This window comes from Aplidium turbinatum, chromosome 14 (assembly GCF_918807975.1).
Source record: "Aplidium turbinatum chromosome 14, kaAplTurb1.1, whole genome shotgun sequence".
Classification (NCBI taxonomy): domain Eukaryota; kingdom Metazoa; phylum Chordata; class Ascidiacea; order Aplousobranchia; family Polyclinidae; genus Aplidium; species Aplidium turbinatum.
Genome location: NC_137485.1, coordinates 16,035,031 through 16,050,769, shown reverse-complemented (window position 1 = coordinate 16,050,769; position 15,739 = coordinate 16,035,031). Strand labels below are relative to the sequence as shown.

The 15,739-nt window shown below is 37.2% G+C and overlaps 1 protein-coding gene across 4 annotated transcripts in view; it reads left to right on the top strand.

The window, feature by feature from the left end:
• Positions 1-15,389, top strand: part of LOC145782813 (mitochondrial glutamate carrier 1-like) — a 28,605-nt gene extending 13,216 nt beyond the window's left edge. For all 4 annotated transcript variants that reach the window (XM_082594578.1, XM_082594580.1, XM_082594579.1 and 1 more), the window contains 6 exons: positions 4,219-4,367; positions 9,207-9,279; positions 10,215-10,311; positions 10,907-11,061; positions 12,212-12,281; positions 13,533-15,389. In XM_082594578.1, the coding sequence (XP_082450704.1) occupies positions 4,219-4,367; positions 9,207-9,279; positions 10,215-10,311; positions 10,907-11,061; positions 12,212-12,281; positions 13,533-13,686 (698 nt within the window). In that variant the 3' untranslated portion in view covers positions 13,687-15,389. The remainder of the gene's footprint in view (positions 1-4,218; positions 4,368-9,206; positions 9,280-10,214; positions 10,312-10,906; positions 11,062-12,211; positions 12,282-13,532) is intronic.
• The last annotated feature ends 350 nt before the right edge of the window (positions 15,390-15,739 follow it).

The following is a 15,739-nucleotide window of genomic DNA, read 5'->3' as shown; positions in this document are numbered from 1 at the left end:
TAGCTTTCCTCGAATAGAATCATGTAAACGTGTAAATTTGCAGAACGTTAAAACTGCTACTTTACTAGGTGCACTTTTTAAATAAAAACTCAAAAAGTTTCGAAAATTGCATTTTTTTTAATAAAATTTGAAAATAGATATTCATTTAGGAGGTGGAGCTATAAATCATCGAGATAATTTTATTTCCAAGTATTTTATAGCTGGCATAATTTATAGCGATATTATGAGCAGTTTAAAATTTTTCAAAAAAGATTTTTGAGGGAGGCAATGGAAAGATCGTATTTTATTGATCAATAAATCCCATTGTAAACCTAACAATTGTAACAATGACTTATGAAAAGTAACAAATAAAACGATCGCAACAACAACAAGGAAAAAACTCGTAGCCACGTGTTGCATAATCTTCACGTAGCTTGCTTGATGTTCCGCGAGTATCATGCTTGTGACAAAAACAATCATTTTCTTCGCAATACTGTATTGGTTCACCTCTTGCTTTACGTTGACTTGAAGCGAAAACCAATGATCAAAAAAAGATTTAAACGTCCGTTCAAATTACATTTATTTGCAATAAGTAATGTAACCTAAACGGGGTGGCTGCCATCATGCCATAGAGGTTATGGGGTGGCGTGGCTGGCCACCCCGTAAGTCGGCGCCAGTGAATGCATTAGACATTTGCATTTTTGTAATGATTTTCAAGCGAAACAGAAGTGTTTTGTTAGTTGTTTGAGTGTGTTATTGTTCAAAATACATGTAAAAACTTACATACGAGTTATTAATTAGAGATTAGCATAAATTTGATGCTTTAAAACAAAGTCATATATTATCATATATTTCAAAAAATAAAGTCATATTTTTCAATTTTTTAGGTAAAAAAAATGGCCCTAGTAATAAGTAATAGCACAACGTCACTATCAAAGCAGTTGTAATTATTAGGGTAGGCCAGTCCGTGGTGCATTCCCAGGTCCAACGTCAATGCAGGTGAACAATGGTTGCGATTATTACAATTCAAGTACTTGACATTTCTTGGCACATTTTCTCAAATGATCAAAATATAGTCATCATAACACACAGTATTACCTGATTTGTTGCCACACAAGTGTGGATGCGAGCCTTGCATTTCTCATCACGTCGGGAACAACGCCAGTATTTCTTAAGCCCGTCTGGACTATATTGAGCTAGTTGAAACATGTAGCCATCATGTAGAAAAACCTTACCTTTGCGCTGCGTACTAATCGATTCCTCTGCCATGATCAAGTAACATCAACTGAGAGTCTAACGAAGGAACTAACCAAAGGAATTTCAGGTCATGTAACGCCGAAACCCAGGTTTACTCTAAACTGCCACTTAGGTTTTAACTTCATCTTTTACGGCAAACGCTATTTGGCAACTGTCTTTTTTTCGTTGACACGTTTTGGCTGAGACTTCATCTCATTAACCCCTATTGGTAATCATGAAAACTGTTATTTTCATGTAAAACACATACTTTGAACGAACCCAGACATCAAAACTCGTCATTTTTACATTGATTCACAGACGTTGAATGAATGTAAAAATGACGGATTTTGCCGTCTGGGAAAGCACTCAAAGGTAAACACTAGATAAAATGCAAGAATGCAAAAGATACCATATTGTCGAATTAAAATACAAAATCCTCTAAATAAACAGAAGAACCGGACATACATTTCTCTGTTATCATTTTTAATGCAAAAATTCCTTTTGTGGTCCCTTTGTCTGAAACAAATAAAAACTGTGCTGTTGAAATTTCCGATTGTAGTTTTGGTCTCAATCTCATCAACATGATTCGGAGTGAGCTGTTTGTTACGTAATTCACAAGGCTAATTGTTCTGTGGAGTGACCATTCTGTTGCTCCGTTTTTTTTTGGTAAAGTTATGAATATGGAACGTACCATATCACTAGGGATGTAACCGGTGTCATAAATATGATTTATGATCTCAGTGGTTAGGTCTTGACTCCACTCATCTAAAGCTTCGAGATCAACTATTGTGAAATAAAATACAAAATTCTCTACTGCAAATAAACAGAAGGCGTCGTTGGATTTAGAATTTTGTAATAGTTGAGGATTCTAATATATTCTAAGTTTGCATGCAGACGGCGATGCATGATACACGTAAATTTTATCTGAGCAAACATTGATAGTTCAAAAATAAATTTAATTCGTTTTTTAGTTTTAAGATCTCAATGGTTAGGTCTAAACCCCACTCATCTAAAGCTTCGATGATTTCAACTATAAAAGAAGCGATATTACAACATTCTCTAAATAAACAGAAGACGTCGTTGTCCATTTTATGTGAGCAAACAGTTAAATTTAATAGTTCAAACATTTTTCGCTAAATTTCATTTCAATTTGTTTTTCTTTGTCGGAATGCAAAAGAAACGATGTTGGATTACAGAAGGATTATCGTTGGATTTTCAAAAAAAATGCCGAATAAGGAACTAACCGCTAAAGACTGTAGCCCAATAGGGAACTAGCCGAATCGGATCAGCCAAATCGGACTAGCCGAATCGGGCTGTAGCCGAAAAGGGTAATAGCCGAATCGGACTAGCCGAATCGGATCAGCCCAATCGGACTAGCCGAATAGTAGCAGACCCAGCAGTAGGCTACTACTGCATTTCTCGTCGGCGTTTTAGAAACTTTGCCTTGTTTGTGAAAAATAGGTTGCGAATGCGGCTGAGAGAAAAAAGTTTCATGTACGAATGCAAGTGGAAAAAACTGAAATAGCAACGGATTAGAAAAATGTTGGCTTGTGGAAGCCGGCGACCAAAAATGGCCTACTTGGGCAGTTCTTTAGGAGGCCATTTAATGACTTAGGCTTGTTAGGATAAAGCGATGTGGAGCTTTGTTGAAGGGCACAAGTACAATACATTGAAATATGGAAATAATTAATTTTAGAAAAAAATTAAATTTTATCGATTTGTTTCTCGGCAGCCGATTTGTATTTCTTCAATGACTGCTCATGGATATGTTGTGGTTAGAGCTCGACCGATATCACTTTTTCAGGCCGATACCGATATTTATGAAATTTTTAGGCCGATACCGATATATATCAGCTACGAAAAGTTTGTTACCAACAAAGTTATTAAGCAACAAACCAATCCAAGAAAGTTTATGCATTAGTTGCTGTAATGGAAAAATCATTCTTAACACTAATCACAAAAAAAAAAAAAGAAACAACCCAGGCCTCGAAATTCGTTTTTGCTGACGGCGGACAAACGTGTCCGGTCTGAATTCTTCGCCATTTAAGAGCTATGGCTACGGTTTGTTAGGCTTTTTAAAATTTCAGCGAAGGCTTTTATCAGACCAACGAGGTGCGCTTGGAGAGTCAAAGCGCCGTGTAGCTGCAATACGCCGCATATCTGATTAACTTCCACCGAACGAGGTCGTGTGGCTTCTTGCGTCACAATGCTCTGGGCACAGGTCGGAAAACTTCTACAATGACGCTACTATTTTCTTCTGTGCAAAGTTTCACTAGGCTTTTTTTTGGGGTTTATTCTTGCAACTTCTACAATGACGCTACCATTTTCTTCTGTGCCAAGTTTCACTACGATTTTTTCTTTGGGTTTATTTTTGCATGTCATGTGAGCGAAAGTTAATTTTCCCTGGGCCTTTTCTTTCTTACTGTAATACCAAAACTTGACAAATTTTGCTGCATCTTGCTGTGATAGCCTACTGTACTCGTATGATCTAATTTTGTAACGAATCTTGCCTTATCAATATCACTCGGAGATCAAAGCTAGACATTGTGACGTAAGACTTGAAATAAGTTGCGCGCGGTTAGTGTAGAAGTACACCGGTACTCCCATCGATTCTTAGCGAAAAATTCACCTTTGTTACACTGATTCAATGTCATCAATCGTTGAAGCAACGTAAAACTCGAAAGTTTTACTGCTGGAATGGAAGCTAAGGGCGGGAAATCATATTCTCGCAACAATATTGTTCGTGCTATGCAAGCACGTGTGAGCAACTTGTGTTTCTTCTACTAAAGGCATGTATGGCTGGTTTTGAGTTTGCTTTTGCTGGGCGATGTTTATCGGCGAAAAATAGCCGATACAATATATCGGCTACACCTGATATCGGCCGATATATATCGGCTGACCGATATATCGGTCGAGCTCTAGTTGTGGTTAATCTGATACCCTGCTAGAAAATGTGTAGACTCGCAATAGAATGCTCTCACTTGACAAGACTATTTATTTTAGGATGTCTTCCAAATCTTGTCGGTATTATTCCCGAAAAGTCCATCAAGCTAACTGTCAATGATATCCTTCGCCGTCACTTAAGCACCGACGGAAAACACATTACCATGAAAAATGAATTGCTAGCTGCTTCTGGAGCAGGCTTATGTCAAGTATGTTTTTCAATTTGTTTCTTAGTACATATACTCGAGTAATCTTTTCCTACAACCCAAACCATGGAGTTTAACTAAAAGAGTCTTTGTTCTTATGGCATCACAGTTTTTTTTTACGTCATTGCCTCAAGGCATCGTTATGGTAGCACCTTCAATTTATACGTAAAAGTTAGAAATAGTTGGTCATCTTCTTGTGTTTGAGGCCGCCGCAGGTCGCGTTGTTATATCCAGGCGCAGCAGCCAATGAATTGTGTGTTCAATGAGCATTGTTAGATCTACATGTCTATATTGTCTATCCTTGAGTCAGTTTCAGGACATTGGTAGAGAATGTGGTATGCGGTCTCAAAAATGTGAGCCACATACACAAGATGATAAGTCGGCGAGGCCCCATTAAAAACATGTTGCTATTGAAACGCCCCACTCCGATTCGCAAGCGATTGCTTCACTCATTCCTTCCCAGTTATTTTTGCTCCTGGTGGAACGATATTGGGAAGGACCGTGAATTGAACTGGTCTCCCGACTTCTTTCCATTTACTATTCCAAACTTCGGAAATGTGGAAGTTGGAGTTGCAGATAGCTGCAGCATGGTGTGAAAAAGGCGTCCAGATTTCAAGCGCTGGGGCTTTTCGAGGTGTGCGTTTAGAACCATCTGGTTGAGGAAGTGGTCATCTCTTGACATAGCTTGTAAAACCAGCCTATGTACATATTTTTTCCTACGGAGTCTAGCTGGGGCAATGCCTGACAGCACCGGCAGAAAGTCAGAGGGAGTTGGAAGCAGGCAACCGGTGATTATTCTCATGATGATTCTTACGAAGGGCAGTACCAATTTTGCAAGTGTGTACGGCACGCTGCTGCACCAAGCATGGGAAGCATATTCGGAGGTGCTGTAAATAAGTTCAAGAGCACTTGTAGTTGGTCTAGTGGTCCACCATGGCTGTGTAGGCTTACCAACGGAATTTATTGATTAAGGTCAAGCCGGGTCAAGCCCAATTTGTTGTGCCAGTTGTCTGTACAAAATTTCATTTATTGACCAGTAAAACACCCGCCCTTTGCCAATGACGTATCATAATATAGAGCTTCTGTAGAGAGTTTGTCTTGCACCATATGTATACGAAGCCGAGGAAATCAACCAGATTTAACAAAATATTGTATAATCTCATCAACTAGAATAATAAGAAAACACCTAACAATAAATAACCCAAACCTTGTCAACAAGGAAAAAACGCCAAGTAGTCTAGTGGTTCATTTGTATACAAATTAGCGATTTTGCATGATCCAGATTTTTAATATATTTCTTCATCGTTTTTTTTTTTTTTTTCTACCGTATGATCATATTTATAGATTTTATCGATCCGCCGTGTTGAGAATGTACAATGTCAACAAACGATTCTTCTCATAGGATAAATACCGTAATAATTCTTTCTTGATCTGAGTAAAATATATTTTCATTATTTTCAAAAATACTCGTATGGCATTGGACATTTTGTTTGTCTTGTGTAGTAGTGTAGTATCAAAAAGCCTTTGTATTGTAAGGCGTCTTTGTTGAACCACAAACGATGTTTGATAATGTTTGGAAGCTTTGTTTTGATTTCTATTTACTAGTGTTCGAACAGTGGCCAGAAATCGTACTTACGGCGTTTAAATGTTGTTTGGAAACGTTGCAGTGCCAAAACTTATCGAAAAATGTTTGGAACCAATCAAAGCCAATATGTTCTTCGTTTTGAGTTATTTCGAGGTTGTTTTTCTGATAGAAACCATCTCAGAAACCTTTACATTACTGATGCATTTATAACTACTGTAGTTTAAACTGTGAAGCTGTTTTTTTTCGCTGAGACTTTTCGGTCATTTGTCCGAAATGACTAGAAAAAATTCGGTTATTTTTTATTTATTTCGGTCATTTTTTCTGATGAAAATATTTCCTTTCAAGTAGCTGATACAAACCAAAATTTGCACTTCCTGACTAGCTACAACATTAAGTTTCGCTGAGAAACGTTATTGTTTTCGGACATTTTGACCGAATTGACTATATTTTTTTCGGACATTTTGCTAAAAAATCGGTCAATGACTGAAAAAAAAAAACCCAGCTGTGAAGCATTACTGTGCCAGTGTGCCACTCAACAAGTACTTCACTGTGGAAAATAGAATTGTTTCATTATGAGATCGTACGGCGCGCAATCCCAGAGTAACTATTTCATTCCTGCATCCATTTTTTTAATGTTTTTTAGGCCATCACACTGTATACTTGGATTTTGTTTTTTGACTTCATTCTCTTTGTTCTTCACCCCACACTCGTAATATGACGTACTTCTCCAATGTATATGAAGTTATGCGTCACTTCTAAAGACTTTAGTTTCAAAGACTTTATATTATTCCTGAAGAGCCCCTAGAGACTTCCAAACAGTTTCGAGACGAAAGATATCACTGTTTTTAAGTTTCCAATCGTTTCCAACTCAAGCTACCATAATGAACTTAATGCATTTACCTTGTTTCGCTAATATGCTTATAATAATATGTTTATAATATATTATATATTATAAATATATTATATATATATTTATAATAATAATATGTTTATTTGTCTGGCTACACAAGGGACAGACACACCTTTTAGTGTAAATGTCCTATTCAGAAAATGACATACTGTATTACCAGGCAGCATAGCGTGCTAAACTATCAATCCAGATTCAGAATACCGGTACTTAAAATATATACCGTCATGATACCGTATACAATATATATACATATGATATATTGCAATACGGGCACCAAAATATAGGCTATGGTTTTAATACTAAAAATAAAAGTTATTCTTGACAAACTTTGTAATTAATTTGATATGTTAAGTTTATTCAAATTACATCAACAACAGAAATTCCACGCGAAAATTCCTTATTTGAAAAGTAACATGATTTGCTGCGTGGAGTCTCTTATTGCAGGTTGCATGAATGCATGTGCTGCAGTTTGCCAACCCCTAGTTTGAACACGAACAGCTGTGACGGTGATATAAGTCCCATGGGACTCCGTCAGGAAGACATGCTCAGCAATCAGGACATAGTAATGTCACATTACTATGTCCTGATTGCTGATCTAATGTCTTCAAACGACACGATTTTAATTTCTACTCAATTTAGCTGTTACCAGTAGTCACTGTTTTAATGAGTAGCCTAATAAACTAATATACTTTAATGTACTAGACTAGCCTAATATACTCTGACGTCTCTTAATCCCCGTTCTGACTTCTCGCTGACTGGAGATTTCCAGATCACAAATTTTATAAGGATCTATGCATTGTACGAGCTTTCTAAATAAAACCAAACTTGATTGTATTTATTTACTTTTTGTTCAGTCAGACTATTTTTATTACATTTTTTTGTACACTGTGGGAATGGTGAAGCGGATGCGGCGTTCCTAAACCTTCTTTAGATAGTCTTGAGCGTTCGTATTCCAATTATACAATATTTTTTCTCCCAGCTTAGCTGGTTGTTAAAAATTTTATTCACCTCTGCCTAAAGTGTAACAAATTGGATGGGCGTAGGGGAAGCACGTCTTATAGGTGTCGGTCAAATAGGTGCGCACACTGTGGCGTCAGAATATCTAGATGAGAAGCACTGTGGCGCCAGGTCATTTAGGTGCTATTCCCAATAAAATATGCAGATTTATATCAGCTCGGTAGGTGGGGCAATTAGAGCAGTAGGCTACCTGATTTCCACAGGACATGTACTGCTGGAGACTGGAGTAGAAGTTGCCAGTTTAAAGGCGCAGCTTTGTGCAGTCTATTATCTTTAATAATTACTTCTATTTGGGATTACTTCTTTTACTACTACTTAGTTATTATTTGACTTAACTAAAAGTGAATTCAGTCATGTTCGGAACATCAAATTTGTTGATAAAGCTTTCGCCGACCCAAACCTGGACTAACAACAAATAAATGCCGGATACGCGCATAAACAAAACTATATATTTTTCTGCTCAATATAACATTTGTGTGAAAAGCATTGCCCTACCTGCCAAGCTGATATAATCTGCAGTATTACCATCAAGCACTTAACGAAATAGACTTTACTGGGAGATAGCACCTAAGTACTAGTGACCGGGCGCCGCATCTAAATATCCTGACGCCACAGTGGGCGCACCTACTTGACCGGCACCTAATTATCAGCATCTAAAAGACGTGGACCCGGGCGTAGGTGCTAAAGGAAAGGCGGCCCAGAGAAAGAAACTGGCCAACTTTGCTTCACCAATGCCGAAAATGTAACTCATTTTGTAAATCAGAAAAGACTCTCCTGGTGTAGCGGACGAGTCCAAATTGGAAGCAACGCTTCACAATTTATATTTTAAAACACGCGACTTCGTGCTGTATGCGCTTGAGAATAACCGAAATTGACAAATATTCGTCTGCTGACAAGAATCAAAGACTATAAGTGACAGTGACAAGTGATCCCCCGACATTTGTCCAATTTCTGTATTTTTGTGCATTCGGTTGCACATTGGAGACAGTAAGAAATTGCATGAGCAATGGCCTAAGTATTGTACAAAACGCTGTTTCATGGTATGTCACTTTTTAATCGATTTTTGCGTGTTTAATTTGACTAGAGGCATATGCTTGTTTCACGTGACAGGACACAATCTCTTATCAGTTTAAGATTATTTTCTTATCGCAGAGATTGCTATTGCCCAAATGAAAGATTACCAAGCCAATACCATAAACGCCCAGTTTTTCACAGTGCCACAACTTGACTCATGACAACGATGGCTTATATTTATCATTCATAGCTAAAGGATTCATTCAACACCTTGTTTCTGTAAAAACATGTACCTGAGAACTGTATTCTTTTCCAGGTCATTGTCACCGCTCCCATGGAAATGCTCAAAATTTATGGTCAAGACGCTGGCCGTATCAACGCTTTGTCAGGTAGCAATGTGCACATGTTGATATATTGCAATTCATCAAATGTGTTTTTAAAAAGGTTTTCAATGTTCCGCTCGATAACAACATGTTTTTATCACGTTCACCTTCACAGCCATCAAAATCCGTCCTTTTGCAAAAATTTAATGTCTCCAGACGTTGAGTCAATGTAAAAAGGACGGATTTTGCCAACTGGGATATTTGTGTCTGCAATCACGCAGACAGCAACGAAAGATTTGATCCCGGATTATCTCGTGTTTATCACGTGCCAATCCAAAAGCACTTATCTTAATGGCGTACATATTAGTGATGAGTGACATAAACTTTCATAAATTTTCTTCTGTTCAATTGCCTTGAGTCCATGAATTTTAATTATGAGATTGTGACTGAAGAGAATAGCATTGCTTGTCCTCTATTTGGATGAGTCCAATTCCAGTTAACAAATGGGTCTTTTTTCCTACGATTCAACGTTTGCAGACATATAAATAGCAAACCTGTTGATGTCTATGAAATTTAAAATCGTGATAAAATCAAAACAAGTGATAAGCAGACTGATTGAAGAAAGCTGATGAAAATTTAATTGCAGTCCTTATCAGAACTTTAAATATTTGTGAATGTGAAAAAACAAATTTTGATATAAATTTAAAGCCTTGTCGTTTGTGACGCGTTGACGATGTATTGATCAGATATATTGATTTTTGTCCACGATGTCTACTATTGTGGTTACTTTATTTAACTTGTTGACGTATTGCTACGTAAATCTGGATTTACGCACGGTTCTTCATTAAAACTTAATGGCTTCTTTCTGTAGTACCAATTTGACCTTTGAAACATCGTTCCAGTTACAACATTGTTTCTAGAAACAGTTTTTGTGAATTATTTTAGCTTATGAAAAACAATGAGATTTAGTTTTGTATATCGAATGTACAATTGCATTCCAGGCAAATCTATCACTCCCCACAAATCACCGGTACGATACGTCTTGAGAACTCGAGGGATATTTGGTTTATATAAAGGTGCCGGTGCCACTCTATTGAGGTGAATGCTCAATTCAAGTTTGTTTTATCAGCAGCCGTGCTGTCGTTATGATAAGAGAATAATTGATACACAACTATACAGTAAGGTCTACCGCTGGATTTTCCACCCCCCATTCTTTTATGACTTAGCATGTTAAACTTACCTTGACCCTTTGTTTAGTTTGTTTTATATGGACAGGCCGTCAGGCGACATGTGGTATAAACCCCTTTACCTCACGCTATAGTACTAGTAGCACCAGAAACTTTATAAGGAACAAAGGGGATGCACATGGTCGTTTATGTGTATTGTGTATGTGTTCACTGTTCATGTGTATTTACTTGATACCATTTCTGTGACTACTTTTATGTTAAAGTGGAGAAGAAGGATTGTTGACTGTGTTACTTTTTTCACCGACGTTCATTTAAACTCAAAACCTTGATCTTTCCTATTGGCAACTACAAAATTTTGCTTTTTACAACTTTCCTACAACGCCAGCCAACACCAAACTAAGATTAACAGCACGGCATTTTTGTGACATGTCAAGTGCATCTCATGATGGCACTTCATGGCCATCGAGCTTTGAGTTGGTTGAGACTAACAGTGCTTTTGTTGACAGAGATATTCCTTTTTCAATGATCTATTTCCCTCTCTTTTCTTATTTAAACAAACTTGGAATGGATGAGGATTCTACATCTTCACCATTCTTCCACACTCTCGCATCCGGCGTGGTAGCTGGCTGCTCATCCGCTATGATTGTAAATCCTTTAGACGGTGAGTGCCTCAACTGCTGTGGTGTAACAGGTCTACGTGCACAATGCAGCTTAAAAAAAATTGTCTGAAAGCTTTTGAATCTTCATATTATTATTATGTGTTAGACTGTGAGAAGCATGGCGTTTAAAGTTTAGTTAGCTTTTTAACTTTAGTATGTTTCTTGGACTGTTATAGCGATATTAGTTACGCCTAGGCAAAACACAGCGTGTGTTGTATCAAAGAATAGCAACTGTGTATCCAAGTGGCGAGCACGTCTGAACAAGACCAGAAAGAACTTCGGCTGGGCCATCTTCAGCGCGCGACGGTATCTTTGCAAGGCATTTGCAATTATATGCTTGAAGGTGGAAACCAAGATTGGTTTGCTTCAAGCCTTCATTTAAGTCCTCAACTGTCATGTCTAAACCTAACTAAAGAAAAAAGAGCCATGAGTGATCGACTTAAAAGCGTCATTTTTGCTTGCTGTGATTCGGTATCCGTTTCTGCGAAGTCGTGCTTGGTGAATGCTCATTTTGCTCCTACTTTAACGACGCATATTCATGATCAAGCGTACGCCACATACCCCAAGCAGCTGTTATTTCAATGTGCATTAAATAGTTGAAAGGATTTCCTTAACGATCTATTACAGTTTTTAACCATTCCCTTAACACGTTCTTCAGAGATTTCACAAAAATAATTGAAACAGTACAAATTTTACGCTGCTGTTTCAATGATCAAGATTATTGTTTCAGGACTATTGTTCTAGACTTTGTTGTGTGGTTTCTACCCATTAAAAAAGTTTATTGCATTAGCTAAATTTTGAAGGATAAAACGATGGTACTTGTCTGAAAAACGTGATATACTGTAGCTTTTTCATCAGGGAATGGCTGAAAATTCGCTTTGAAATTTCATACCATTCCGAGACAAGTGGAAGCTATACCGAAGGCTTGAGCAAATGATTTTTCTATGAAATAGACTGTCTTTGAGGTTACCATTCCAATTGTTTGTTTTTTTTTCTAACGGCAGCAGTAGGGTGGCAACTGGCAACCATAATGCCACCACAGCACAACAGAGTTGCTTGGATTCTGTGAAGTGGGTGACTGGGTGTAGGTCTTTAAAATTTTAAATGCATAACTTCCTTTTTATGTTTTGTAAATATTTTGTTTTGTTTCAGTTGTGAAGACCAGACTTCAGTCGATCCACCATACCACACACAACTACAGTGGAGTAGTAGACTGCTTTCGGTAATGTCTCCAACTAATTGAATCACCCAATCTGAACCTAATCTCGTAAACTTTTTTTTCTTGCTGTACGAAAGCCTTTTTTTAAATCAAATCGAAGTGCATCCGTATTTTTGTTGCATAGTGTGATATGCAGTTTAATTTTATGAAATAAGGCTGTACTAGAAGGACTGGAACGCATGTCAATCTGATCAAAAATTAAAAAGCCCTTAATATACAGTAGATACCAAATTCATGTTCAGCAAGCCTTTCCACAACTGTTTTTTTTAGTGCTATTGAAAAACAGTAGAATTTTTGAAACGTTTGCTAAACATGAGTAGAGTATAGTATCTACATTTTGGACTCTTTTATTTTTTTATTAGATATACAGTAGTACCTTTAGAAATGTGCCCAACACAAAGGTGCATTTCATTATCATCTCACCAGACCTCGTTTAAAGAGACTACACTTAAGTTAAAGTCGATAATATTTCCTAAAACTTTTGCGGAAGTTCTGTGTTTTCAGTAAGAACCGGAAACAATGTAAATCAGCGCTTTGTAGGTAAATAAGCGGTAAATCAGCGCTTTGCAACCAGTAGCGGATCCAGGGAGGGCGAGCGCCCCCTAAAACAAAAAAGTAACTTCAGTCAAGGTGTATTTGCAAGGTGGAGTTAATGTAGACCTCCACATCATTGTGTTTTGTTGAAATTCCCCCCCCCCCCTAAGGCTACGTTCTTGGTCCACCCCTGGATGTAACGATTCAAAAGTTGCTCTCTTTGAGGTTACTATGGTTATCAAATAACTTGTGCTCTTTGCTGCTGCTGGCTGGTAATGGCAGCAGGCAATTAGCAATGAAAGCAACTCATTTTCATGCTCAAATCACTGAAATCTAGTAGGCTATGATATATTTTGTAAAAGAGGACCATGTGCTTCTAAGGTAGTCGGATAAAGGATCTATACCATTTTGATTAAACTTTTGTATTTTAAAAAGTTTAATGAAACTGCTCATCTCGCACTTCAAGTAACATTTATTTCCACGCCAGCAAGCAAGTTTTTTTTACCGACGTTGAGTGGTTGTGAAAAAATACTGAGTAATATTTGTTTGGGCTGCAGTCAACGAGATGCATCCTCCGATAACATGGAAAGATATTATAAAAATTAAAACAAAGCTTTCAAAGTATAACATTCAAAAATAGCACAAAATCTACCAAGCAGATGAAATCTTTTCTGTTTTATTTTGTATTCTTAAAACGCATATCTTTTTTTTGTTTTTCAGGCGTATTTACAAAGATGAGGGTGTAAAATCCTTCATGCGTGGAGCTGTGCCGAGGGCTTGTGCAATAGGCCCTTTGTTTGGTATCGCCCAAACTGTGTTTTACTTGGGCCTCGGAGAAACGGTTTTGGGAATACCACGAATACGCCCCGTTTGAAAAAAAATGCTTCACTTTGACACAGGGCTGTGAGACTGATGTAAACTTGCTCCCACTATTCACTACTTCAAAATTTTGCTTCACCTGAGCAGAAGCAGCTATAAGCTACTCATTCAGCATTGTTTGGTCCAATGTTACATCTCAAGGTCAAGCGTAATTTTGTAATCAGATGCCAGACAACTTAGTTGTTGTTGAACTAAAAGGCTAGTTTGAGCGGAACGTTAAATATCTATCTGTGACATCAGCTAATTTCGTATCTTCTGTATACTGACCGATTTTACCTAACGGTCACAATCGTTCTATGCTAGTTTCTATCTCCACAGCCCTGTTTTTAACTGTATGTTCTGTTGTCATTGTTCTTGGGTATCTAAAAACCAAATTTGCTTTGATATTGCATGATTGCTGGTGCCCATTCGGAAATGCTTTCGCGAAAAGCTAATTTGTCATGATCGCGCGAGATATTAAATCGTTGCTGATACTAGAAACTATTTTATTCGGTTCTGTGCTATTTATTACCACCGTGTCATTTTCTGATTTTTTTTCATGATTACATGTTCTGTTCTCTTGCTACAGTTATCGATGCGAATTCTGCTTTTGCATTTTTCACGCTTTATGCTGTTGCTTGGCAGTGGCGAAAAGATGGAAACGCATGCTGTTTACAATAAATGGGCTTGCTTAAAATGCTTGTTACACAGAAAAGAATTGCACCATATCTGTTTTCATCAGAAAAAAATGTGTTGCGATAAATTCTGAGCTAACGTAATCTATGGACCAATTTAATCATTTGGATTAATGTTAGGTCTACTGAAACACAACTTTAACTAGTTATGCTATCTATCTTATTTACGCAATACCGAAAGCTTGTTAAACGAATCAAGTAATAAAAACACAAGAATTTATTTTTTTGGCAATACGCAATTACATCAAGATTTATATGTTTTTTTTTATTATTCAAATTTGAGTTACCAGTAACCTACTTGTCAGTTGTTGTGTCGTAAAATTGGTTTATTTATCTAAAAAGCGCAACTTACCAATATTTTAAGTTTCAACCTATATTTCAAAATAAATTCTTCACTTGTTATTTCCTTTTTCTCACGTATATTTTAGTATTTTTTCGCTTCGTTATACACAAGTAGTCAACCATGAAGCCTACAAGGCAACAAATTACTGTGCTAAAATTATATTTTGCGGTTTTCTTTCGCAAATGTCGATATTGCTACTTCAATTCATGCGTGTGCTAAACGCTATCAACTGGATAAATCTGTTGCGACGACTGTATGCTCTGTAAGTATGGTAGCCGCAATATACCGCATCGAGGTTTTCTTGTTGGGATTTGCAGCATCTTGGAAATAGCTTCCATTCAAGCATGATTGTTGACAACGCACAGTGTATCTACGTCTTTGTCTTCAATCGTTTCAACGCTTTTTACAGAGTTCATAATAATTAAAGAAACGAATTTAGTGTGCTATTCGGTGTCAAAATTCTATAGTGCTTTGCATTCTTTGTTTTTTTTTTGGTACTAACATCGTTTGCTGTCAAACAAAATTTGGTTTCAAAACTTCATTCGAATAATTTAACGTTTTAGACTTAGATTGTGCAATCTTGTTTATTTGTCGATCTTTTAATCTGTCCCTTTGCTAGGTTTTAGTTGTTGCTCAAAGGTGGCGCTTTTGTTTTTCTGCGAATAAACTGGCTTTTCTGGACATGTGTGTATTTTTAGTAGCCTATGGCACCGGCACTGTTAGGTTTGAAAAATCGGTTTCTTATTGTTTTAAACGTTTATGAAGGCTATTGCTCGATCAGCTACTGAGGTTTTAATGCAAACGGGTGGGCCTACTTAGTTGTTTTTGCTTTTTTGAGAGTTCAAGGGTGTTTTAGAACTGTGAAGGCAAAGAGTGGGCACTTGGCAGGTCTTCATCTGTGACACGATACGCAACCATCTGGTTCGCAAGATGCACTACAGTCATTGATCATGCGGTCAATTCCTCAGTGCCACACTTGCAAAAAGTTTAAAATATCGTTTGTTATTTATTTGCATCAGACAAGAATGTTT